At 40.0% G+C, this 25,065-nt stretch overlaps 1 protein-coding gene across 1 annotated transcript; it reads left to right on the top strand.

Moving 5' to 3' along the window:
* Positions 1-7,304: 7,304 nt before the first annotated feature.
* On the top strand, positions 7,305-12,062 carry LOC137725912 (guanine nucleotide-binding protein subunit beta-1). The gene is made up of 6 exons (XM_068464752.1): positions 7,305-7,651; positions 7,765-7,859; positions 8,910-9,334; positions 9,890-10,247; positions 11,000-11,113; positions 11,670-12,062. Exons 1-6 carry the CDS (start codon positions 7,546-7,548, stop codon positions 11,703-11,705), a joined length of 1,134 nt encoding a protein of 377 aa, XP_068320853.1. The 5' UTR covers positions 7,305-7,545; the 3' UTR covers positions 11,706-12,062.
* The last annotated feature ends 13,003 nt before the right edge of the window (positions 12,063-25,065 follow it).

The raw sequence follows: 25,065 nt of genomic DNA, 5'->3' as shown, positions 1-25,065 counted from the left end.
CAAATAGCAATGCTCACATCCTCAAATCCCAGTAAGTCTTCTTTAACACGAACACATATTGAAATGGCCCATGTTTACCATGATGATGACACACTTTACACAAAAGGGTACTTTCCAGAATTAATAATTCATAAAGTGACCAACTAGAAACGTAAAAGTGTATGATATTTTAACTTTTGTGATGATAATTGAAAACCATTCTTTTTTAATCCAACACCTTTTTTTGAATGATTGCACTAAAAATCTATGGCATTTTTCTTTTCGTTCAGTTTAGACCGGTGTAAAATTGGAACATCTAATAAACCAGTATTACTGGTCTGCTTGATTTGTTTTGGAACTCTTTCTAATTAGATCTGTCAATTGATTGCAGGTTATAATGGTTGCAGTTACCCTGGTGGAAGTGCTAGACTACCTGTGGAAGCAGGGAAGGTTAATATTATATCAAATAACATATTCGTTAAGGTTAGAAATCAATTGGATATAAGGAATAAGGTATTTGTGTACTTTTTTGTTGTTTTTAATTTATACATGTAGCCCTTTAATCGTAAAGGTTCCTAGTTTTGTTTGGGATATTGCTAGAATGAAATTTCTTACACGAAGAAATATCTCAACAAATTTGTTGTCTGTAATCCGCACATTTGGTGAATCCTAATAGCATAAATGTGTAGGTGTCATTGTTGTATTGGTCCATCTGTCAGATGAGTATTGGTTATGTAATAGCTTACTTCATAAGCTAAGGTTGTAAAACTATAAATAGTCTGAGTTGTAATAAGGCGGTAAATGAGAAAATACAAAAACATTGCAATTCTTTCTTCGAGCTCTCTCTCTCTCCCTCTCTTTCTCTAAACTGTGATCATATTTCTTCAAGCTCAAACCCTAGATTTCAATTGGTATCATGGTATCCAGAGTAGGTTCTTCCATTGTGGATCTGCTGGGTCACTAAGCAATCACGGTTCTCTACGGTTCTAGAAGACTAATTGTTTTTTTTTTGGGGGGGCGGTGCCGCAATCGATGTCGGTGCTGTGATTAATGGTGGTGCCACGATCGAAGTTAGTGCTATGAGTTCTTTCATTTTTACTAAATTTGTGTGCTTTCAGTTGCTTCGGTTCTTTAGTTGCAATTCCATATTGTTTGAGTCGGTCATATGATTAATGGCGGTGTTGCGATTCTTGGCGGTGCTGTGAGTTCGTCAATTCTTCACTGCATTCTTGTTCTTTTAGTTACTTCGATTCTTTATCTGCATTTCCTCTACTATTTGATAGCTTGATTTGATTGAGATATGAAGGCTGATGCCATCTTATTGCATAGTTTGTTGTTGATATGATTGATATCTTGAAGGCCAATGCCATATTTGTTAGTAGTAAGGCCGATGCCATATATCTTGAAGGCCAAACACCATACTTGTTAGTAGTTACTGTGGATGCTTTCTTCAAGGCTGATGCCATATATACTGTTTGTTAAGCTTAGCCATTTGTGATTTACTTCTATTTGAGTCGGTGAAGTCTTAAGTCGATGTTAATTGTATCTCATTCTCAAGGCCTAAAGCTATTGATTGTTTCTGTTAATTGGGTTTTTCATAATGACTACTTCTACAGTGAAAATTGAAAGTGTTTTGGGGATGTTGACAATTAAGTTGAATGATACAAATTATTCTAAGTGGGCTTTTCAATTTCAGTATGTGCTTCCGGGATATAAGTTGTTTAATCACTTTGATGACACCATTGTTCCTCTACCAAGGTTAGTTACTAGCACTGAGACTGGTGTTACTAAGGAAATTTCGTCTGCCTTTCAAGAATGAGAAACAGTTGATATGGCTATTTTGAGTTTGTTAATTGCAACATTGTCAGATGATGCTATTGAGCATATGATTGGATGTTGAACTGCTTCAGAAACATGGTCCATTCTTGCAGATAGATATGCTACAGTGTCCAAGTCTAGAATTAACATGCTTAAAACTGAATTTCAAATAATGCAAAAAGGCACTGATTGTATTATCTGTCTATACTTAAATCTAGTTTGTCCCATTCTATGTCTGCTATGTATGTGCAAGGTTCTTCCTCTTCTTAGGGCTTTTCTCAAGGGTCATCATCTAACTCTACTTAACATGATGGTCTTTCCTCTACCACAGTGGGTACTATTTCTCCAGGTCTCTGTGTTCCTCCTACATCACAATCATTTCCTGGTGCTCATTCTGTTCAATTTCCACCAGGTTATGGATATGGTTTAGTTAGCAATGGTTCACCATCTCGGATGTCTTTGCCTCATCCTCCACCAACATCCTTATTTCATTAGAAACCATACCAGGGTAATTCACAACGAAACAATTGAGGTTTTAAATTCAATTACAACAAAGGTCGAGGTAATGGCTCTGGTTCTCTCGGCAATGTGGCTGGAATGGCAACACTGATTCTAGATTTCCAATGCAACCTGAATGTCAAATCTACCAAAGAAGGGGCCATACAACACCGAACTGCTTTTATAGGAGTTCTAATTCTGAACATAATTTTCAAGAATGCCAAATTTGTGGCAAGAGGGGTCACATCGCTGTGGAGTGTTACCATAGGGGTAACTATGTTTATCAAGGTTCTGGTCCAACATATTCAGCTTCACGGTTTCAGACTCCCACTTCACCAGCCTTTTCAGTATCCACTTCATCCAGTCCTAATCTGAATGCTATGTCAGCTCATACCATTGCACCCGATCCCACTGAACATGCTTGGATCATGGATACAGGTGCCTCGCATCACATGACTTTGAATGTTAATAATCTTACTCAAGTTCAACCATTTGAAGGCTCTGAGAGAATCAAAATAGGCAATGGTCAAGGTTTGCCTATCAAGCATGTTGGATCTACAATGTTTACAACTCATTCTTCATCTCTTCAACTTAAACAAGTTCTTCGTGTTCCTAATCTTACTGAAGAGCTTTTATCTGTGAAACAATTATGTAAAGACAACCGATGTTGGTTTATTTGTGATGATACACTGTTTTTTTGTGCAGGACAAGGTAACAAGGGTGATACTGTACCAAGGCAGGAGTAAGCCTAGTGAGTTGTTTCAGATTCTTGTGTTTAAGAATGTACAGTCTCAGCATTTTCCAATACGTATATCTGCGTTTCTGGGCCAAGCTATCAATCTACTCTCTGGCATCAACGGATGGGTCATCCAACTAATGAGGTCATCTCTGTTATGTTACATAAGTCTCAAATAAGTCACCAAGTAAATGACAATTGTAAACTGTGCTCAGATTGTTTTAAGGGAAAAATATCTAAATTATGTTTTCCTCAGGATTCTTCTAGATGTCTAGTACCTTTTGAGAGAATTCATTCAGATATTTGGGGTCCCTCTCCAGTTAAATCCATTGAAGGATATATGTATTATGTAACCTTCGTGGATGATTGTACCAAATTTGTATGGATCTTTCCGTTATGCAATAAATCTGAAGTTTTCCCATTATTTGTGAGATTATATACCTTTGTTTCTGTGCATTTTGGTTCTGCAATCAAGTTTTTCCAAACTAATGAAGGTGGTGAATATATTAGCAAACTGTTTGATAATTTTCTTGCTTATAAAGGAATTTTACATAGGATCTCATGCTCTTACACTCCACAATAGAACGGTTTTGTGGAGAGAAGGAATAGACATATCATCGAGACTGCTATTACTTTGTTATCTGTTGCTGGCTTGTCCTTGGATTTTTGGTATCATGCATGTGTACACTCTGTGTATCTTATTAATCCTATGCTTTGTAGAGCTTTACATATGGAATCCCCTTTTTGGTGTTGTATCATAAACCTCCTCAGTTACAGCATATACGAGTCTTTGGGTCCGCTGTTTATCCCTATATCAGGCCATATAATTCTCATAAACTTCAATTTCGATCTGTGTTATGTATCTTTCTAGGTTATGCAGTTTGTTACAAAGGTATTATTTATTATGATCTTTAGAACCAGAAATTGTTATTATCCTGACATGTGGTTTATGATAAGAGTTTCTTTCCTGCTAAACAAAGGTCTTCATCTAAGCTTGTTAATTGTGTGGTACTAGACTCTCGATTGTCTCATCCTTTGGTAGTTTCATTACCTTCCATGGTTTCTCAACAACCGAATTCAGGTTCTTCTAGTGTAGGATTGTTTGAACAGGAATCTGAAACTTTTACACCAATAACTCATTATATTGCTATTCCTTCCTTTACTTCAGCCTTATTACCTGTCCTCCATCCTGCACAATTACAGGTATTACATCCTCCCTTTGCCTCTAATGACAATAGTGATACTACAGTTCATCATTCCCATATCAAGACTAGACTTAAGACATGTGCTATCTCTCGACAAGATTATTTAGGTTACTTGGCTACTTACACCGAGTCTATGTCTCTGCAAATTAATGATGGTGAATTTAGTTTCTATGGTTTTACTTTTCTAGTTGATGTCGTTGATGTGGACGAACCAAAAACTTTTTCGAAGTGCTTATACCAATCCTTTGTGGCAGAAGGCTATGCAAGAAAAATATGATGCCTTGCAAACTCAAGGCACATGGGTTCTAGTTCCTTCTTCTCCAGATAGGTCTGTCATGGGTTACAAATGGATTTATAAAATTAAAAGAAACTCTGATGGTAGTGTTTCTCGCTATAAAACCCATTTGGTTGCTCAGGGTTTTACACAAGAATAAGGTGTTGATTTTTCCGAGACTTTTAGTCCCGATGTGTGGCATTCCACAGTTCGGCTTATTTTGGCTCTTGCTATGACTCATCGTTGGCGTCTATGCCGATTGGATATAAAGAATGCGTTTTTACATGATGACTTGCAGGATGAAGTTTATATGCAACAGCCCCCAGGTTTTGTGGATTCTTAACATCCTTCTCATGTGTGCAGATTAGTCAAATCCTTGTATGGTCTCAAACAAGCCCATCAGGCTTGGCATTCTAAGTTCACTGAAGTTTTACCTGCATTGGGTTTTGTTGTTTCTCAGTATGACACCATTTTATTTGTCAAACATGATGGCACTCATATTGTGGTTTTATTATTATACGTGGACGATATAATCATCACAGGATCCAGTGATACACAGGTTCAATCTGTGATCAACACTCTTGGTGAACTATTTGAATTGAAGGACATGGGCAAACTGACATACTTTTTTGGTCTTCACATTCAATCTCAAGATAGTGGGGATTTGTTTGTAAATCAAACCAAGTATATTATGGACTTACTGAAAAAGGCAGGGATGGAGAAATGTATACTTGCTCTTACTTCTTCCAAGCCTCACTCTCAATTACTTGTCACAGAAGGTACTCCACTTCCTGATGTAACCCTCTATCATAGTCTCGTCGGTGCTTTACAGTATCTCACCTTCACGCGGCCCGATATTGCTCATTCCGTTGGTGTTGTTTGTCAATTTATGCATCAACCTACTGATGCTCATTTCTTCTTGGTCAAACGAATTCTTCGTTATATTAAAGGCACCTTAACCTATGGGCTTACTTACAAAGCTGCCTCATCTGCTACACTCTCCGCTTATTCTGATTCTAATTGGGTAGCCGATATTAATACATGGCGGTCTATCTTTGAGTATGTTGTATTTTTGGGCATTAATCCAGTCTCATGGCAGTCTAAGCGGCAAGCATCTGTGTCTCGCAGCTCTACTGAAGCTAAACATAAAGCAATTGCTCAGTGCTGCGGATGTGTGTTGGTTGCGATCTATTTTAAAGGATTTACATATGTTTCTTTCTGACCCTCATTTGCTGCAGTGGGATAATTTGTCTACTCTTGCTCTTAGCACCAATCCTGTCTTCCATTCTCGTATCAAACATCTTGATACTGATTATCATTTTGAGCGGAAAAAAGTTCAAAAAAGTGATCTTTTGGTGCAGTATGTTCCTACTACTAATCAGGTGGCTGATGTCTTTACCAAAGAACTTCACATTCCTGTTTTTGTGCGTCATTGTTACAATCTTAACCTTGGTGTCCCTGGTTAAGATTGAGGGGGGGGGTAATAGCATAAATGTGTAGGTGTCATTATTGTATTAGTCCATCTGTCATATGAGTATTGGTTTTGTAATAGCTTACTTCATAAGCTAAGGTTGTAAAACTATAAATAGTCTAAGTTGTAATAAGGCGGTAAATGAGAAAATACAGAAACATTGTAAGTCTTTCTTCGAGCTTTCTTTCTCACTCTAAACTGTGATCATATTTCTTCAAGGTCAAACCCTAGATTTCAATTGTTATCAAATCCCTCATCGAGAAGCGTCCCTAAACATCATTTCCAAAGCTTTGTTTAAAAGAGAGGGGAATGGGTTGTTGTACCTGCAAATAGTACTCCGACGCTCAAGTCAGTCAGATGAATTGGTATTCTCTAGTCAAAGGATTTTGTTTGCATACCTTGTTCTTTGACTCCTCTCCCTTTTTATAGAACTTTAATGCTTGAGAAGCAAGTACCACTACCTTCTCCCTTGCTCCCTCTCCCGTAGTGGATGTAGTTGTTATCTTCTTCTACCTCTTCCCTGAGCTTTCCACGTGAGTTTGACACTCTGTCCTTCTCATGCGCGAGTGAGGAGCCATAACACATAGGTTAAATGCACGTTTTTAACACGTCTTTAGGGCGAGAATGATTATCTTTGTGGGCTTTGCTGATCAATTATTTGTGTAAATGTTTTTCAAGCAGTATCCAAAATGTTAGTACATCCCTTGGCAGCCACAGTCAGCATGTTAATATTGAGGCATCGAACTTTGGGTTTTTTTTAGTGTTATACAACGATGTGGTAGCGTTGGCTTTGTTGAAGATAGTTGTCCCCATAGCCGCTTGCTCCTTGTTCAATTTGTTCAATTCCTTGAGAATTCATCAAATAAAAAATAGTAAACAATAGTGCTTATTGCTACTTTGACATTTTGGCATACTAATGTCATATTATGTGAGAAAACTTAATACATAACTTTATATTATAAGAACGGAATATCATAATAAAAATAAAATTTTTCCATGCAAAGTTGTTGTACTATATGGAGTTAGGAGTCCATAACTTAATTACTCGAACATAACGCAACAATGAAAATAAAATTATTATATGCAAAGCAGCACATTTGTAGCAAATCTTAAAAGTGTGACTTCACGGGCTCTTTGTCAGTTTTATATTATTTATTTGTACGAAAATTGACCTTAAATTGTGAGTTTATAACATAAAAACTCTCGCATGTCATATCCAGCACATTCCAATTAAAAATTGCCAAGTGAACCGGCGTGGGACCCCTAGCCGCCAGTGTAAATTACACTTGTGCCCTCAAGACTCCAATGGAATGTCCCACAACGTCTTCACAGGTCACAGGTCACAGCTCTCTCTCTCTCTGACAAAATCTCAGAGACTCGTTCAGAGACGAGACCACAAACCAACCACCCTCTTCTCCTTTTCACCTTTCACCGTACTTCCTCGTGAGTTCGAGCTTCCAATTGAAATCTCAGTAGCAGAAATGGAAACCCTAATTTCGCTTTGAATCGGAGGCCTTTTTCGACTTCCGCTCCATGACCGAATCCTGAGCTCGAATTCCGAGCAATGTCAGTCGCGGAGCTCAAAGAGCGCCACGTGGCGGCGAGCGACACCGTCAACTCACTCAGAGAGCGGTTGAAGCAGAAACGCGCTTCCTTGCTCGACACAGATGGTATGGCGGTGGTGGGTTTGCTGGTTTGTTAAATTACTATTGAATAATTTTGTACTGGATTGTAATTTTGGGGTTTTTAGATCTAATTGGTTGTGGTGGTGGAATTGTTGCAGTGGCTGGGTATGCAAGGTCACAGGGGAAGACTCCGGTCACATTTGGCCCCACCGATCTCGTATGCTGTAGAACCTTGCAAGGTCATACAGGAAAGGTATGATTACCCACATGTAATTATATGTTTTTTTGTGAGTGTGTGGTCTGTGGTGCGTTTTGTTTGTAAAAGCGAGCTTCTTTCGGTTCATTCGATTGCTCATTCATATGGGTTTACGGACTTGTTGGGAATTGGTTGTTTGAAGCGTGCTATTCGGATTACAAAGCTAATTTCTTTTTATAGCTTTGAATCTGTGAAAATGAAATTGTGGGCTTTGACTAGTTGGGAGAGTGTTTGAGTAATTTTTGAGAGTGAAATCATACCAAACAAAAAAGGTGCACGAATGCACTAGTAGGGATATGGAGAAAGTTAGGTATAAAAGAGGTGAAACGACCTCTACGAACAAACTAGTAAAACAAAAATGGACAGGTTGATTAGGGATCTGGAGAAAGTTGAATAATTGGAGTAAGTTAAATGTACTCAAGACAGTGGTCAAAAGTATTATTAATAGGCAGTGGCATTTTAAGTAACAAGCCCAATCAATACTAGGAGATTGACCTATAGTAATTGGGAAGAACTAAATTCGACACATATAAAGGGTAGCTCCATTGACACCAAAAAAGTAGTTCTCTTTCTTAACTGAACATTTGTATCCTCCTACACCCATAGTCCCAAAGAAGTCATTTTCGGGTGGGTTTGAGTCTGGACATGGCTTCTTTCATTTTCTTTTGAGATTGTGGGTGTAGAATGGTAAATTGGCCAGTTAAGAAACTTTCAGGTGTAATAGAGCAACTACCTGCAGATAAAATTGCTATAGAGTTTGTGGGAGGTGAGTAGCTAACTAAGTTATTTCATTAATTCTGATTGAAGGTGCAATGGCAAATGAGTGGAGAAAAAGCATATTGGTTTTGAAGTTTGTAATAATAAAGTGGATATACAAAACTATGCAAAATTATAGAGGAACTAGATTAATTAAAAGTAATAGAACAAGATTTGTGTTACTCTTCAGCCTTTCAAATAATTAAAATTCATGTCTAGTTACTGTATTTATGATACCAGTTCGAATAGGATAAGGTTCAATAAGATTTATCCTCACTGAGACTGCTGCAGGTGTATTCGTTAGATTGGACCTCTGAAAAGAATCGAATTGTCAGTGCATCTCAAGACGGGCGTTTGATAGTGTGGAATGCACTAACAAGCCAGAAAACTCATGCCATAAAACTACCTTGTGCATGGGTCATGACTTGTGCTTTCTCACCGACCGGTCAATCTGTTGCTTGTGGTGGTCTTGATAGCGTTTGCTCTATTTTCAACCTGAATTCCCTGTGTGACAAGGATGGGAATCTACCTGTATCAAGAACACTTAGTGGGCATAAGGGTTATGTTTCCTCCTGTCAATACGTTCCAGATGAGGACACTCACCTGATTAGTGGATCTGGAGATCAAACGTGTGTTTTATGGGATATTACTACTGGACTCAGGACTTCAGTTTTTGGAGGTGAATTTCAGTCTGGACACACTGCAGATGTAGTGAGGTATATCGGGTGGTTTTATTGCATCTGGTTCTTCTAGGTGGCCGTGTTCAATAAGCACCTCATATTTTAATTTTTAGACTTACATGAAGCAAAAAGAAAGACAAGAAAAGGCTTTAAAAGTTGGTACATGATTTTATATTTAGCTGAACAGTAGTGATTAAACTTACTTGATACCATTGTAAATATAATTCATGAAATTTATTCTTTTAATTTGTCTGCTCTGGAATCCTTTGATTTAGCAGTTAAAGTTTCTGTCCATTTTCATGTCTGTGAATTTACGATGTAATAGAATTGTTTGCTCTAATTTATTCAATGCTGTTAGAAATGCATCTACATTGATAACTTTGTCCTGGAAAGTGACATCTTATTAGTTAATCCCGAGACAAGAATTTCTGTTCTGTATTTGAGTTTAAAAGAATCTTTCCTAATCCGTACAGCCTCCTTTACCTTTAGCTTTTCCATCATGAGCACTTTAAATGTCACACAAATGTTAGTGTTTATGAAAGGATATTATTGGTCATGGAATTCTAAGTAAACTGTTTTGCATTCTTTCAGTGTGTCCATCAATCAAAGCAACTCGAGGTTGTTTGTGTCTGGTTCTTGTGATACAACTGCCCGATTGTGGGATACTCGTGTTGCTAGTCGAGCAGTGCGGACGTTTCATGGTCATGAGGGGGATGTTAATGTGGTAAAGTTCTTTCCAGATGGAAATAGATTTGGAACTGGCTCAGATGATGGAACTTGCAGATTGTTTGACATTAGAACTGGGCACCAGCTCCAAGTATACCATCAGCCACATGGTGATAATGATATCCCACCTGTGAAAACCATTGCATTCTCAATATCAGGAAGGCTTCTCTTTGCTGGATACACAAATGGGGATTGCTATGTATGGGATACTTTGTTGGCAAAGGTAAAGCCAATTTAATTGACCACAGTCTACCTCTTCACTGAATGCCAAAATGCTTTTGCGTCATCAGCTGACCCCACTTTTTTAATAAATTGCCTTGTACTTTAGATTGTAGTTTTGGTCTATAAGCATTTTACTCAGCATGTTTATTGTCAACTTCTTGCATGGGCGTACTTCACATTTACAGACATTTGAATTATAAAGTTATATGTTTTTTTGTAATTAAGATAGACCAGAGTTATTTAAGTTAATTTCTATTTCCCATAAATTACTTGTGCATTGTATGAATTCCGGTCACAAAAGTATGTAAATTTGGAGCTACGCTAGGTTGCCTATGTCTGATTGCATTTTTCTTTTATGCTAAACACAGCAGAATCTTTTGTTCACAGTGTGAAGTCATCCTACTCAACTAGTTCCGTTTAGTAGTTGATAACTTGAAATTTTGTAGGTTAGATCTTATTTCTCCCTTGATTGTGTTTCTATTAGTCATCCTACACTTAAGATAATCTTAATATAAGTCTCACTTGGTTGAAAATACAGTTAACAATATCATTTGTGATAGTTATTCTTAAAACAAGAAAATGCATCTTGGATTGTCAAGGTTTCTCGGTAAGGTTTATTGCCATGTGCCCTGCCTATACTGTGATCAATCATCATGTCAAAATAACGCCCATATTGGCTTGTGCGTATGGATTTTTATGGCAGCGCTTTAAATGGATGAAATTGGCTCCAATTGCTCTTTCATTTTGTGGCAGGTGGTTTTGAACCTGGGATCCCTCCAAAACTCACACGAGGCGCAGATTAGCTGTTTGGGTTTGTCAGCTGATGGAAGTGCCTTGTGTACAGGAAGTTGGGATACAAATTTAAAGGTTATTTTCCTTAGCCTGTATCCGTTATTTCACTTAGGCCATGCTGCATGGAACGTGCATGGGAATCATCATCTTTACTGATAATTGTTAATTTTTATCTCTTAATGCGTTTCTTTCTGCAATCAGAATGCAAATAAAAGTAGAGGAAAAATAAATAAAAAATTAGACGATGTAAATTTGGCGTTTCTGTTGCAAGTCAGTACCCTTCTTGTGTTCATATCACCAATTCACCAAGTGTCAGTAGTCAATGGGACGGTTAGTGCACTTTTTGAAAACCTGGCAAGCATTTATTGGACGCCGGCACCAGTGGGACTAAATCTTGGTCACATGTCAGTACCCTTGTATTTGTATGCAGGATGTACCTAGGAAGTGATGCTTTTGGTCTACAACGGGAGATAGCTATCATTGTCCTATAGCTCTGAATCTGATATTCATGGAGTTGTGTGGGTTTTCTTTTTTGTATTCTCAATCAATCTACGTGCATCGTTCGTTAAAAAAGAGCCATATTGCTTGTTTGAAGTTCATGAAATATGACTTTGCTTCGTGTTTATCGCAGATATGGGCTTTTGGAGGGCATAGGAAAATAATTTGAGCCAATTACGGAGGCAGATATCTCCATCTTGTGTATCCTGAATTTCATCTTTTCGCAGGCCCGTGGCTCTCAATATCCGTTGATGAAGATACTGGGTTTGAGAAACTAGAATATCCTCTAATGTGTTGCTGCTTGTTGTAAGTTGTAACCCCACATTGGAAAAACTGACAAATTTAATATTGGGAGAAAGAAAAGGATATACATTTGACGAAAACTCCGGCTTGAGAGACCGTCCCATGTGCTTTGGGCCTGAATATATTTCATCTGTAGCTACCATCTCCATGTACCTTCCATTAGAATGTTGTAAACTTGTAAATGACTCATCTCTCATCCATGTATGGTGTTTTTTCTTACTCTCTTTGTCCCGTGCATTTTTTCAATTTGCTTCTTCTTGGTTTTTAAAATATATTTCTTGTCTTGGGAAATCCACTTTTGTATTTTCTAGTGTGGACAATCTTCAGTGAAAGAAGCCTAACTTTTAGATTTACCAATTTAATCTTGTAGGTTAATAGCGTGTTGTCACGTATTGTAGCATAATCAAATTGTCAAGCGGTTTGATGACTCAAAACGTTTATGTCAATTTATGACAACGTTTGACATAAATTTTGGAAATTGCTATGTCATCATAAAACAACTATTTGGAGTTTCAAAAATAAACTCTCAAGAAACACCCCAACATTCACCTACTTTTTCTCCCTCTTCAATTCCCTCCCTTGTCTCGTCTCTCTTCTTTCTTTCTCATTTTCGCTTTATTTTCTTTTTATAATAAAGAAATTAAAGATCCAAAAATCCAAATAATTATTAAACATGTCGTAAATTGTAATCGAATTATATTTTCTCATAAAAAAAGTCCAGTTATGTTCATGAGAAAGTCACCGCCCATTTTCTTTTTTCGTTTAAATTTCAAGATCTGAAAAATTTAGGAAAAGAAATGAGGGTAAGAGAAAGTAACTACTACCAAAGGGTGAAGAGCAACATATTTTCATATTCTTTGGGGGAATATTTTTTTTTTTTTTTTTGTCAAACGACACATTTGTTTTGTTTTTTTTCTTTTCCGAGGTGAACAACTGAGCTAAACTTCAGAATGGGCTAATAATAATATGGTTTAAATTTGTCTTTGACGAGAATCGAACATAAGAACTTGTTTGTACCATACTTGACCAATCCCGAAACTACTAAGCATCAGTCAACAGCATACCGTCAATGACCCACAAGACTTTTCCTCCAACCAAGAGGCCAATCACAACACGACAAATGTCGGTATCAGAGGCCAATCACAGCAAAACACGTGTCGATATCATAGGCCAATCACAACACGACACGTGTTAATGTCAGAACAAAGCTAGAAACTCTCTTCTATAAAAGGGGATCATTCTCCCACTATAATCCCTAATGTCATTTGTACTAAACTATTCACTAGAACTCACTAAAAGAGAGCTTGAACCTATGTATTTGTGAAAACCCTTCACAACTAATGAGAACTCCTCTACTCCGTGGACGTAGCCAATCTAGGTGAACCACGTACATCTTGTGTTGTTTGCTTCCCTGTCTCTATTCATTTACATACTTATCCACACTAATGACCAGAGCAACCTAGCGAAGGTCACAAACTTGACACTTTCTGTTGTACCAAAGTCCTCGCTGATTTTGTGCATCAACATTTGGCGCCGTCTGTGGGAATCGCACTTATTCTTACTCTCTCCAGCTTTGTCAAGCTGGTTTCCACCATTTGTACACTTTCTTTCGACCAGGCACCCCTCTCCAACATGGGGAGTGAAGGGAGCCACAACACACAGAACGACACCCCTCTCGCACTTAGTGCAAAGCAACGAAAGAATGAACGAAAAAGGTTTGCTCTTCAGGCTAAAGTCGATGAGCTAGAGGCTCAGAACAACAAGATAGCGATAAAGAATGAGATCCTCCAGGAGCAGTATGAGAAGCTCTTCGGAATACTCCATAAAGCTAGGCATAATCAAACACACGAACTCATCGCCCCCGGGGAAGTCAACCACCACCTGGGTGCCCCCCCAACACGGGGGATCATCTGCCTTTAACATGGATATCCCTAATGGAGAGCAAGTTACTCATCAAGGTGTTGATCAACATGAGACCTCTCTCGACCCAGCTGTTTCGACCCGAAGCAGGAGAAGTGGAGGAAGGCACATTCTTGCAGAAGGAGTAGAAGGATCAAAAGCCATTTATCGCGACTGTCGGGACTTCCTGAGGCAACGTCGAGAGAACCCCATCCACATAAGCTCGAAGGTCAATGATCCAATGGTTTCTGAAAGGTTCGGTCCTCTCCCATGCCCCAAGCCAATTGCCAATCTAGGGAATGAGCGACATGTCCTAGAGGAATATGAAGGTACAGGGGACTCGGGGACATTTCGACAGGCTCGCCTTGGAAGTCAGTACGATGAGTCCAAAGAAAAATCTCATGCCCTTGACCAAGCTTTCCTACTTCCAAAAAGAGATGGAGACTTACGGAAGAAGGATCCAGCAGTACCTGACTCCACTCAGGACCCCCTTGTCTTACAACTCATTGAGGAAGTAAACAAGTTGAAGGTCGAACGTCAGGCCGAAATACCTGACTGGAACCAACCTAGGATTGGCCCTCTTACAAGGAGGATCTTCGACACCCCCCTCCAAGCAAAGATAAAGCAGAAGCTTGGTTTACAACTCTACATTGAAAGGGAGGACCCGATTAAACACCTTAACCTCTTTGAGTCTACCATGGCATACCGGATGCACACTGACGAAGAACGATGTCTTCTCTTCCCCTCTACCCTCTCTGGCGGAGCTTTGAATTGGTATTGCCGTCTTCCACCTGATACAGTAGACTCATTTGAGGAACTGAGGAAATTATTTGTCTCTCAACACATATTCTAGACAGATAACTTGCATTCCGCAGATGATTTGTACACTATTTGCCAAAAACCGGATGAGTCACTACGAAAGTATGTCGGCCGCTTCAGCCATGAGTATTCTCGCTGCGCTGAGGCAGATGACAAGACCGCCCTTAAAGCCTTCACGGCAGGGCTGCGCGACTGTTTCCTCAAGTACATGATCAATGCTAATACTTGGAAGACTTACTTTGAGGTAATGGCACATGCTTATAACCATGCCTCCGCTGAGGCAATGACATATCAATGGAAACTCCCTACAGCCATCCCTTATCAGCAAATGAAGAGTGGAAGCCAAATCCAACCGAATGAGAAGACCTCAATGTTTCAAACAGCAGCGACGCTTCCCCCTACCCTACCTAATACCTCGCCAAGTCAACAAGCATATCATTCTCAAGGCAAGAGGAAAGACTTCTATCCTCACCAGTCTCATTTCAATAAAAAGAGTAAGGGGCACTATCGCGATAACCAAAGGTATCACCACGATAATACCCGCCTCCAGGTGGTCAATGCAGTGGGTCAAACACATGTCAAGAATGGTCCTACCCCGAGGTATGAGACATACACACCTTTGAACGCCACATGCATAGCCATTTACCCCAGTATAGCTCACTTGATACCAAAGCCAAAGCCGAGGGAGCCAGATTTCAAGTCCACGAAGAACACATGCATGTTTTGTGGTTACCACGAGTATAATGGCCATGAAGGCGAGAAATGTATCACCCTCCGTGATCATATTGAAGCTTTGGCACGTGAAGTAAAAATTGACCAGTTCCTCATTCACCCTCCAAGGGATAACCGCAACCAACACCAAGTGAATATGATATATTCCATAAGCGGTGGCACACCCATATCTGAATCTTCCAACAGGGCCATGAAAAACAATGAACGAACGTTGAAGCCTGGCCACCAAGTATTTCACATGGAAGACATCAGGGGATGCAAGTATCAAAAGCCTAACTAGGATCCAATATGTTTCCACCCTGAGGAAGAAAGAGGTATCATCTATCCTCATAACGACCCACTGATTGTGGAGGCTCACACAACCAACTTTGATGTACGACGAATCCTGGTAAACAAGGGGGCGTCGGTCAATATCATGTTTGCTAAAGCTTTCAAAACACTTAATGTAGCTGAACACTTGCTCGATCACTCGGTTTCTCTTTTGATAAGCTTCTCTGGTGATGTCGTACAACCTTTAGGAGGCGTACATTTACCCTTCACCATTGGTACATGCCCGTACATAGCCACCATCACCACTAACTTCTTGGTGGTTGACTGCCCAACAACATACAATGTCATCTTTAGGTGCACAGGCATTAATGACCTCAAGGCCATGGTATCCACGCATATGTTGTTGATGAAATTTCCAACCCCCTATGGCAATGGTTACATCAAAGGAGATCAACTTAGTGCACGATCATGTTACAACACTTCAGTCAAGCAACAACACTTGCATGTACCCAAAGAAACACTTTCAATACATGACCAAGTTATCAAGACCAGCTCAGACAAAGCCAACTTGAATATTCTCGGTGGTAACAATTAACCCGACGATCCTCGAGATGATTCTTTCACCCAGCAAGCACAACCTGCTGAAGAGTTGGAGAAGGTCTCTATCTCAAAAGATTATCCAGATCGCATAGGGAAGATTGGCACCACTTTGTCACCACTCATTCGGTTGGCATTGATCTCTTTTTTGCAAGAGAACACTGAAGTCTTCGCCTGGTCATATGAGGACCTGCCAGGCATCTCTCCCGATATTATCTGTCATCGCTTGAGTATTGATCCCAAGACCAAGCCAGTGAGACAAAAACGAAGATCTTATGATGCTGAACGATATAAAGCAATAAAGGCAGAAGTTGAAAAACTCAAAAGCATAGGCTTCATCCGTGAAGTCAATTATCCAACGTGGGTAGCAAATGTGGTCCTTGTTAAGAAAAATCCGACCAAGGAAAGTCTCTTGCTTCAAAAGATCTTGTGTAGAATGTGTGTCGACTACACCGACTTAAACAAAAGATGCCCGAATGATAGCTTTCCCTTTCCTCTCATTGATAGACTTGTAGACTCTACAGCAGGGTGTGAACTCTTGAGCTTCATGGATGCTTACTCAGGGTACAATCAAATCCTTATGAACCCTTTGGACCAAGAACACACGACCTTCACTACTGATAGATGACTATATTGCTATAAAGTCATGCCATTCAGCCTAAAGAATGCAGGGGCTACTTATCAAAGATTAGTCAATTCAATGTTCGCTGAACAGATTGGGGAAAACATGGAAGTTTATGTTGATGATATGTTAGTCAAAAGCAAACATGCTGATCAACACATTGCCAACTTGTCCGAAACCTTCTCCATCCTGAAGAAGTATCAAATGAGGTTGAACCCCAACAAATGCGCTTTCGGTGTGGGCTCTGGAAAATTCTTGGGCTTCATGATTAGCCAACAAGGCATTGAAGCTAACCCTAAGAAGATCAAAGCAATCATGGACATGAAAGAACCAGTAACCTCAAAAGACATCCAGAGCCTTACCGACAAGGTGGCAGCCTTGACTAGATTCATCTCTAAGGCCACAGACAAATGCGCTCATTTTTTCAAAGCACTTAAGGGAAGTAAGAAGTACATTACGTGGACCGATAAATGTGCCGAAGCATTTAAGAACCTCAAGGAATACAAGAGTAAAGCCCCTCTGCTTTCCAAACCTGAAGTTGGCGACACCCTAATTGTCTATCTATCTGTCTCAACTTCAGCAGTTAGTTCCATCCTCATTCGTAGGGATGGTAGTATTGAACGACCTGTCTACTACGCTAGCAAGGTTCTACAAGATGCGGAGACACGATATTCCAACATTGAGAAATTAGCTCTAGCATTAGTCATGTCTGCCCGGAAACTTCGCCCCTATTTCCAAGCACACTCCATCATCGTGCTTACTAATCATCATCTTCGACAAATACTTTAGAGTCCTGACACTTCGGAGCGAATGATCAAATGGGCCATAGCACTAGGAGAGTTTAACATCTCTTACCACCCAAAGCTAGCTGAAAAAGGCCAAGCAGTTGCAGAATTCATTGCCGAATTCACTTATCCCGTTGACATTTCTCTTACACCTGAGGCAGCGGCTTCATCATCCCTGGAAACCCGGAAGGTAGAACCAACACTCCCAGTATGGACTCTATATGTTGATGGCTCATCCAACCAACAGGGTTGTGGAGCAGGACTAGTCCTGACTACCCCCGACAAAATGGCAATGGAGTATGCTCTTCGCTTCAAATTCAAGGCGTCAAACAATGAAGTCGAGTATGAGGCCCTTTTAGCAGGCTTACGTTTGGCCAAACACCTTGGAGTTAAACAAATTAATATCTTCAGTGACTCCCAATTGGTGGTTAACCAGGTCACGAACAACTTTGACGCTAAGGATAACTCCATGACAGCGCATCTTGCGCAAACGCAGCTTTTGCTCAAGCACTTCCACTACCAGATCACCCAAGTCCCTCGAGCGGCAAACAGTCATGCAGACGCTTTGGCTCGCCTCACCTTAGGATTGGAAAACAAGATTGGGAGAAAAATTCAAGTCGAATTGTTGGCAACACCAAGCACCATGGTCACAAAAGTGTGCAACTTGCAACAAGGGGATAGCTGGATCACCCCAATTTATAAATTCCTTGTTCATGGCATTCTCCCAAATGATAAAGTCCAAGCTAAACAGATTCGATACAAGTCTACCTGCTACCTGATCATTAATGACCAACTCTACAAGCGAGGTTTTAACCTACCATACTTATGGTGCCTCACACCTGCGGAAGTGGAAATTATCCTTCGAGAAATACATGAAGGAGTCTGCGGAGATCATGTTGGATCTCGATCCCTAGCACACAAGGCTTTTTGCCAAGGATATTACTGGCCAACATTCCACCAAGATGCCATCAAAATATCCCGCTCATGTGATAAGTGTCAACACTACGCAACTATTCATCACTCCCCTTCCGAGCCTCTTACTCCTATGATTAGCCCTTGGCCTTTCGCCCAATGGGAACTTGATTTGATCGGCCCAATGCCAGCAGGAAAGGGCAAGGTTTGCTATGCAATTGTTGCAGTTGACTACTTCATAAAGTGGGCTGAACTAGAACCCTTGGCAACCATTACTGAGGCAAAAATAGAAGACTTCGTATGGAAGAACATCATTTGCAAATTTGGCATTCCTAATGCGATAGTCACGGACAATGGGCGACAGTTCGACAACAAAAAGTTCAGGATGTTCTGTTCTAAGTTCAACATCAACTTATGTTTTGCCTCCCCAGCTCATCCCCAGTTTAACGGACAAGTTGAGACCATCAACAAAATAATCAAGCGCACTTTGAAAACCAGCTTGGACAAGGCTAAAGGTTGTTGGCCAAAATTTGTACCCCAAGTTTTTTGGTCATACCACACTTCATATTGGACTTCAATAAGAGAAACTCCATTCTCACTTGCCTTTGGTACAGAGGCTGTTGTCCCAGTTGAGCTTGAGCAAGCAATGTTCCGAGTCCAGAACTGCTTGCAAAGTGAAAATGACAAACAACTCACCCTCAACTTGGATCTAGTCGAAGAACACAGAAACCAGGTTCACTTGAGGAATGTAGCTTACAAGCAGCGCATCTCCAACTACTGTGACTCAAGAGTCAAACCTCGCTCTTTCAAAATGGGGGACTGGGTATTGAAGAAAAGACTACTATGCGACAGAGTCCCGAGTGAAGGCACGCTTAGCCCAAATTGGGATGAATTGTTTGAAGTTATTGGCATCAGTCGCCCTGGTTCTTACGAGCTCAGAAGCTCCGATGACAAGACCCTTGGCCATCCATGGAAAGCTGATCACTTGAAGTATTATTACAAGTAGACTCACATTGTACAAGTGTTGAGCTACGACCATTCGGCATCCTATGTAATGAAGGTCATTTGGCATCAATTCAATAAAGAGGTGATTTAGACAACTTGGTCCTAACTCCCTTACATCCCTATCACCGAAACACTCAGGTTTGAAGCTTCAACACGAATGCTTACAACATGAAATAAAGTCTAAGTATATGTCAACATGACTTATATCCAAACAAGGGATCCCTTCATGCATAGCAAAACATTCATAAGCATCACTTATGTTAATCAACATAAACATCATACATTCCAACACATTCATACATAAACATCATACATTCCAACACATCCATACGTAAGCTAACTGTGCTTCGAAAGGGTTCAACATACCTTGTGTCATTCGACACTTGCTACAATGTGCCTCGACACCTTGCCCTTATTCTCACCAACCAAGTGATGAAAGGTGAAGAAGGAACTTATTTTCATGCCACCAAACAGGTGATGAAATGTATAACTCGTACTCTTTTTCATGCCACCAACCAGGTGATGAAATGTATAACCCGTACTCTAATATCATTTGGCAACTTGCCACTCATGCCACCAACCAAGTGAAGAAGGAACTCATCTTCATGCCACCAACCAGATGAAATGTACAACCCGTACTTTAACATCATTTGACAACTTGCCACTCATGCCACCAACTAGGTGAAGAAGGAACTCATCTTCCTGCCACCAACTAGGTGATGAAATGTGATGAATGGTGATAAATGAACTCACATTCGTACCACTAACCAAGTGATGAAAGCAACTCACCATTCATTCCATCAACCAGAAGACGAGTGGTACAACTTGTACATGTGAACTCCTAGCATTCACAAATAATCAAAAACCCTCAAGCTTTACAACTCAACTAGGGGAGCACTTATGCCTAACAAGAGTTATAGTCACCAACAAAGTCTTATTGCAAGCCAACAACGGCTTCAATGCATAGTATACGAAGATTAAGCTCTTCAGCCCTCTTATATCTGCTTTAGACATTTCTCCTCTTTAACAATGCAAACACTACAACTCGTAGAAAGCTTCACACACTCTTGATCAAGACTGTTCGAAGCAAATTCAATTTATATGGTTCATCCAAACCTTCGACTATTATAAGGTGTGGCTTGCATCACAATCTCTTGCTCAACAGTGTGGAAGAAAAATTTGTATACGTTGTCTCTCTTCCACAAAATTTGTATATGTTGTCTCTCCCACATTTTCAAATTTCTAATTTTCCCAAAAAAAAAAAAAAAAAAAAAAAAAAAAAAAAAGGAAATTCAACAACTTCAGCAAATGGAAGGTAACTACAATTCTCAAAAGCTTCACACTCTTGATCAAGATAGTGTGAAGCAAAATCAATTTATGGTGCCCAACAAAGCTTCAACACAAAAGCTTCACCTACAAAGCTTCAACACAAAAGTTTCAACACCAAAGCTTCACCACAAGAGCTTCAACAAATGGAGGGCAACAACAAATGTCAAAAGCCTCACACACTCTTGATCAAGATAGTGTGAAGCAAAACCAACTTATGGTGCCAACAAAAGCTTCAACAAGTGAAGGGCAACAACAAATGTCAAAAGCCTCACATACTCTTGATCAAGATAGTGTGAAGCAAAACCAACTTATAGTGCCAACAAAAGCTTCAACAAATGAAATGCAACAACAAATCTCAAAAGCTTCACACACTCTTGATCAAGATAGTGTGAAGCAAAACCAATTTATGGTGACTAACACAAAAGCTTCACCTACAAAGCTTCAACATCAAACAAAGCTTCATCAATGGAGAGCAACTACAATTCTCAAAAGCTTCACACTCTTGATCAAGATAGTGTGAAGCAAAATCAATTTATGGTGCCCAACAAAGCTTCAACACAAAAGCTTCACCTACAAAGTTTCAACACAAAAGCTTCACCTACAAAGTTTCAACATAAGAGCTTCACCTACAAAGTTTCAACACAACAGCTTCACCTTTCAACACAATAGCTTCACCTACAAAGTTTCAACATAAGAGGTTCACCTACAAAGTTTCAACACAACAGCTTCACCTACAAAGTTTCAACATAAGAGCTTCACCTACAAAGTTTCAACACAACAGCTTCACCTTTCAACACAACAGCTTCACCTACAAAGTTTCAACACAACAGCTTCACCTACAAAGTTTCAACACACGAGCTTCACCTACAAAGCTTCAACACAAAAGCTTCAACACCAAAACTTCACCTACAAGCTTCAATACAAAACCTTCAACACAAAAGCTTCAACACAAAAACTTCACCTAAAAAGCTTCACCCATTAAAAAAATAAAAAATAAAAAATTCAAAATTCAAAAAATAAAAAAAAATAAAAAAAGAAGAAAGAAATGAGCCTAGGCCTCCCCTTCTTTAGGCCTAACAACTTTCATACCAAATATATATGAAGGAGGAGTTTTGGGCAACCACTTAGAAAGGAAAATGGTGAAGTTTTGTTTGGAAAATTGCCTACTAGCAAGACACCTCCCTCGTCAACTCCCTCGACTAGAGACTTGGGGGACTCCTACCATATACCACTACACATTGGTACTCAGAAATTTCACGACTACTTAGTGCCTTCGATTTTTCAAGTCCCCAACAGAGAAGTTTTCCTCACTCAAGAAATTAAGGGAGCACTACTTCAACCTACAGGGTCCACCCACGAAGTTTCAACATGAAAACTTCAACAAAATAAAAAATTCAAAGAACTTAGTGAAAGATACCTTAGTATATTTAACACAACACGTTGAATGAAGTAAAGCTTATTTATTGATATCTTCGATAAATTACAAATACGTGCATACACATAAATCAAAACAAACAAACAGGAGGGCGCCTTCACAAATGTTGCTTAGGAGAAGTCTCAACACTCGGCAAAGCCCCAGAAAGAGGAGGCACCGGAGGGTGATTATTTGGAGCCTCAGTATTTGGCAGAACCCCAGAAAAAAGAGGCACCAGAGGTTGATCATTTGGAGCTTCAGTATGTGGTACAGCCCCAGAGGACGAAGGCAATAAATGTCTTTCATACAAACTCACAAACCTCTGATGATCATTTAAAATCTGACCCTCGGATTCCTGTAACTGGTCAAGCTTTCCCTTCATGGTTGTAGCATAGCTATGTGCAAGCATGTGCAACTGTCTATTCTCGTGCTTAAGCCCTTTGATCTTCTGTTTGAGATTTATCACTTCAGCCGCCAATGATTCAACTTGGCGAGTTCGAGCAAATAGGCGTTGGGCCATATTAGACACATAACCTGCACACTAAACACTGAAAGCCAGAGAATCCTTAACAACCAACTCATCGGATCGTTTGGAAAGTAGTCTGTTGTCTTTAAGAGTGAGAAGATTCTTGGCCACCACCGCAGCAGTCATATCATTCTTCATCACAGAGTCCCCAATAGTAAGGGGACCAGTATGAGATAAGAATGACTGGCGTCATATGTTATCCTGAGGAGACATGGCTACCTCTCCTACAACATTCAAGTCCAAACGACGGTCGGACGGGCCAGACATTCTCAGAAAAGATGAAGAAAAAATGAGGTACAGTAAGTCTCAGAAGTATGAAAATAAGGGAAAAATTCCTACAAGCAATAACTTTCTGAACGTACTCCTTGAACTTAATTGGTGCTTCTATAAAAAAAAGAGTCAGATCTTCAACAGGGCTGCTTGTTCAAAAATCGAAGAGGCACCACGCTCCGAATTTCGAGAAGCGGATTTCCTGAATTAAAATTTATTAGCAATCATCACACGCGATATCAGTTCCTCGGATACCAATGGCAACTTTGCCAAAGAACTCTGACAAAGTTAAGACAGGTAAATGTTGAAGGCCTAGTTAACCTACTATTACCCACAAGGATAAAGGAATAGCACCACTGCTTGATTATTGGAAAATCCTTATGTGTGTTAACCTCTGTGCTCCGTGGCAAAGCAGACTTGCAAAAATGCCCAACCTTTCTTCACATCTGAAAAACACTCCCAACAAGATTGCTTGCCTAGAAATCGAAGAGGCACTGCTATCCGAATTTCGAAAACCATATACCCAACAAGATTGCCTGCTCAGAAATTGAAGAGGCACCGCTCCCTGAACTTTGAGAAGTTGGATTTCATTGGATAAAATTTGTCTACAATCCTCACACGCAACATCAGCTTTCTGGATACCACAGACCACTTTTTCAAAGTGCTCTGACAAAGTTAAAACACGTGAACCTTGCAGCAACCACTATATTACTTTGATAGAGAAGGGTAAAGGAGCAACATTACCATTCGCTGTTGGGACAATTCCTATATATGTCGACCTCCATCCTCCACAACTAGGCAGACCTGCCAAATAAAAAAAAAATGCTCGACCTTTCCTCACATCTGAAATGGCACTCCCAATCTAGCTTCTCGAAATACTCCGTTTTCTTCTCCTTCGATAATACCCATGCCAACCAGCCACATCAGAGTAAGAATATCTCATATCATCAGGGTTGAAAGCAAGAGTATCCCATATCATGCTTTTTCCCTGTCTTTTCCTTTGCCCTTGCTCTTACCTGAAGGACAAGGAGAAAGAATGCAATCAGTCGGAACCTGAAATCAAACTTCCGATCTAGAACTGATTGCCCGGAACCTTTGCCTGGCCGCTTGCCTAGCATTGCTCTCGAGTACTCATCCTCAATTGTTGTCAAGGTCATGAATTCCTTCGGCAAATACCTCATAACAATTGGTACGATATTGGCTCTTTACACTGAAGCTGCCAAGCGTGGATGAGTCACTGAGAAGTAGTGCTCTGAAGGACCATTTAAATGCAAAGGTTGCGCACCATTTCTGCTATACAAAAGATTAAAGCAGAAGGTTCAATGGCGAGTTAGAACAGATCACTACAGCACGACGCCCTTCTTGTGGAACCGCACAATCCAGACGGAAGAGTCTAAGTCAAATCCAAGCTCGGCATCATTGCTCTAATTGAAGAGATCGAGAAACTTCAACAACCTTTTGCTAGCACCGTCGTTGAAGAACAAAGCTTTGCTATACCATATCTACTACTTTGTCAAACAGCAAAAGTATCTCATATCATCAGGATCGAACATACTCTAGGTTTAACGGACTTGTTTTGATCCTCAAATTCTGGAGTCGGCTCGTTCCTTTGGAGGAAACCAGAAAACCCTCCAGCCCAGTTCAAGAATACACCTGTGGAAAGTCAAGTACAACAAAGCACGTGCCGATTCATCCGTCTTCTCCAAAAAAACAAGAGTACCTCATATCATATTTTCTCCCTGTTTCTTCTCTTTATCCTTATTGCTGAATGAGAGACAGGGAGAATGAGTACAATCAACCGGAACCCAAGATCAACCTATCGATTTGAGATTGATTGCTTAGAACCCTGATTGCTTACCTTGTCTGTCACCTTCTTCGGTAGATCTCCTCGCTTAGAGACTTGGGGGACTCCTACTATATGGTTTGTATCACACTTGACCAAATCCGAAACTACAAGTAAGCTTCAAATGAAAATGATACATTACCTTGTGCATCAACGCCAACTAAAGATACCACTTCTGGATGAAGGAAAAGTACTTCCAAGAG

This window comes from Pyrus communis, chromosome 2 (genome assembly GCF_963583255.1).
Source record: "Pyrus communis chromosome 2, drPyrComm1.1, whole genome shotgun sequence".
In the NCBI taxonomy this organism is placed as follows: domain Eukaryota; kingdom Viridiplantae; phylum Streptophyta; class Magnoliopsida; order Rosales; family Rosaceae; genus Pyrus; species Pyrus communis.
This window is presented reverse-complemented; position numbering and strand designations above follow the sequence as displayed.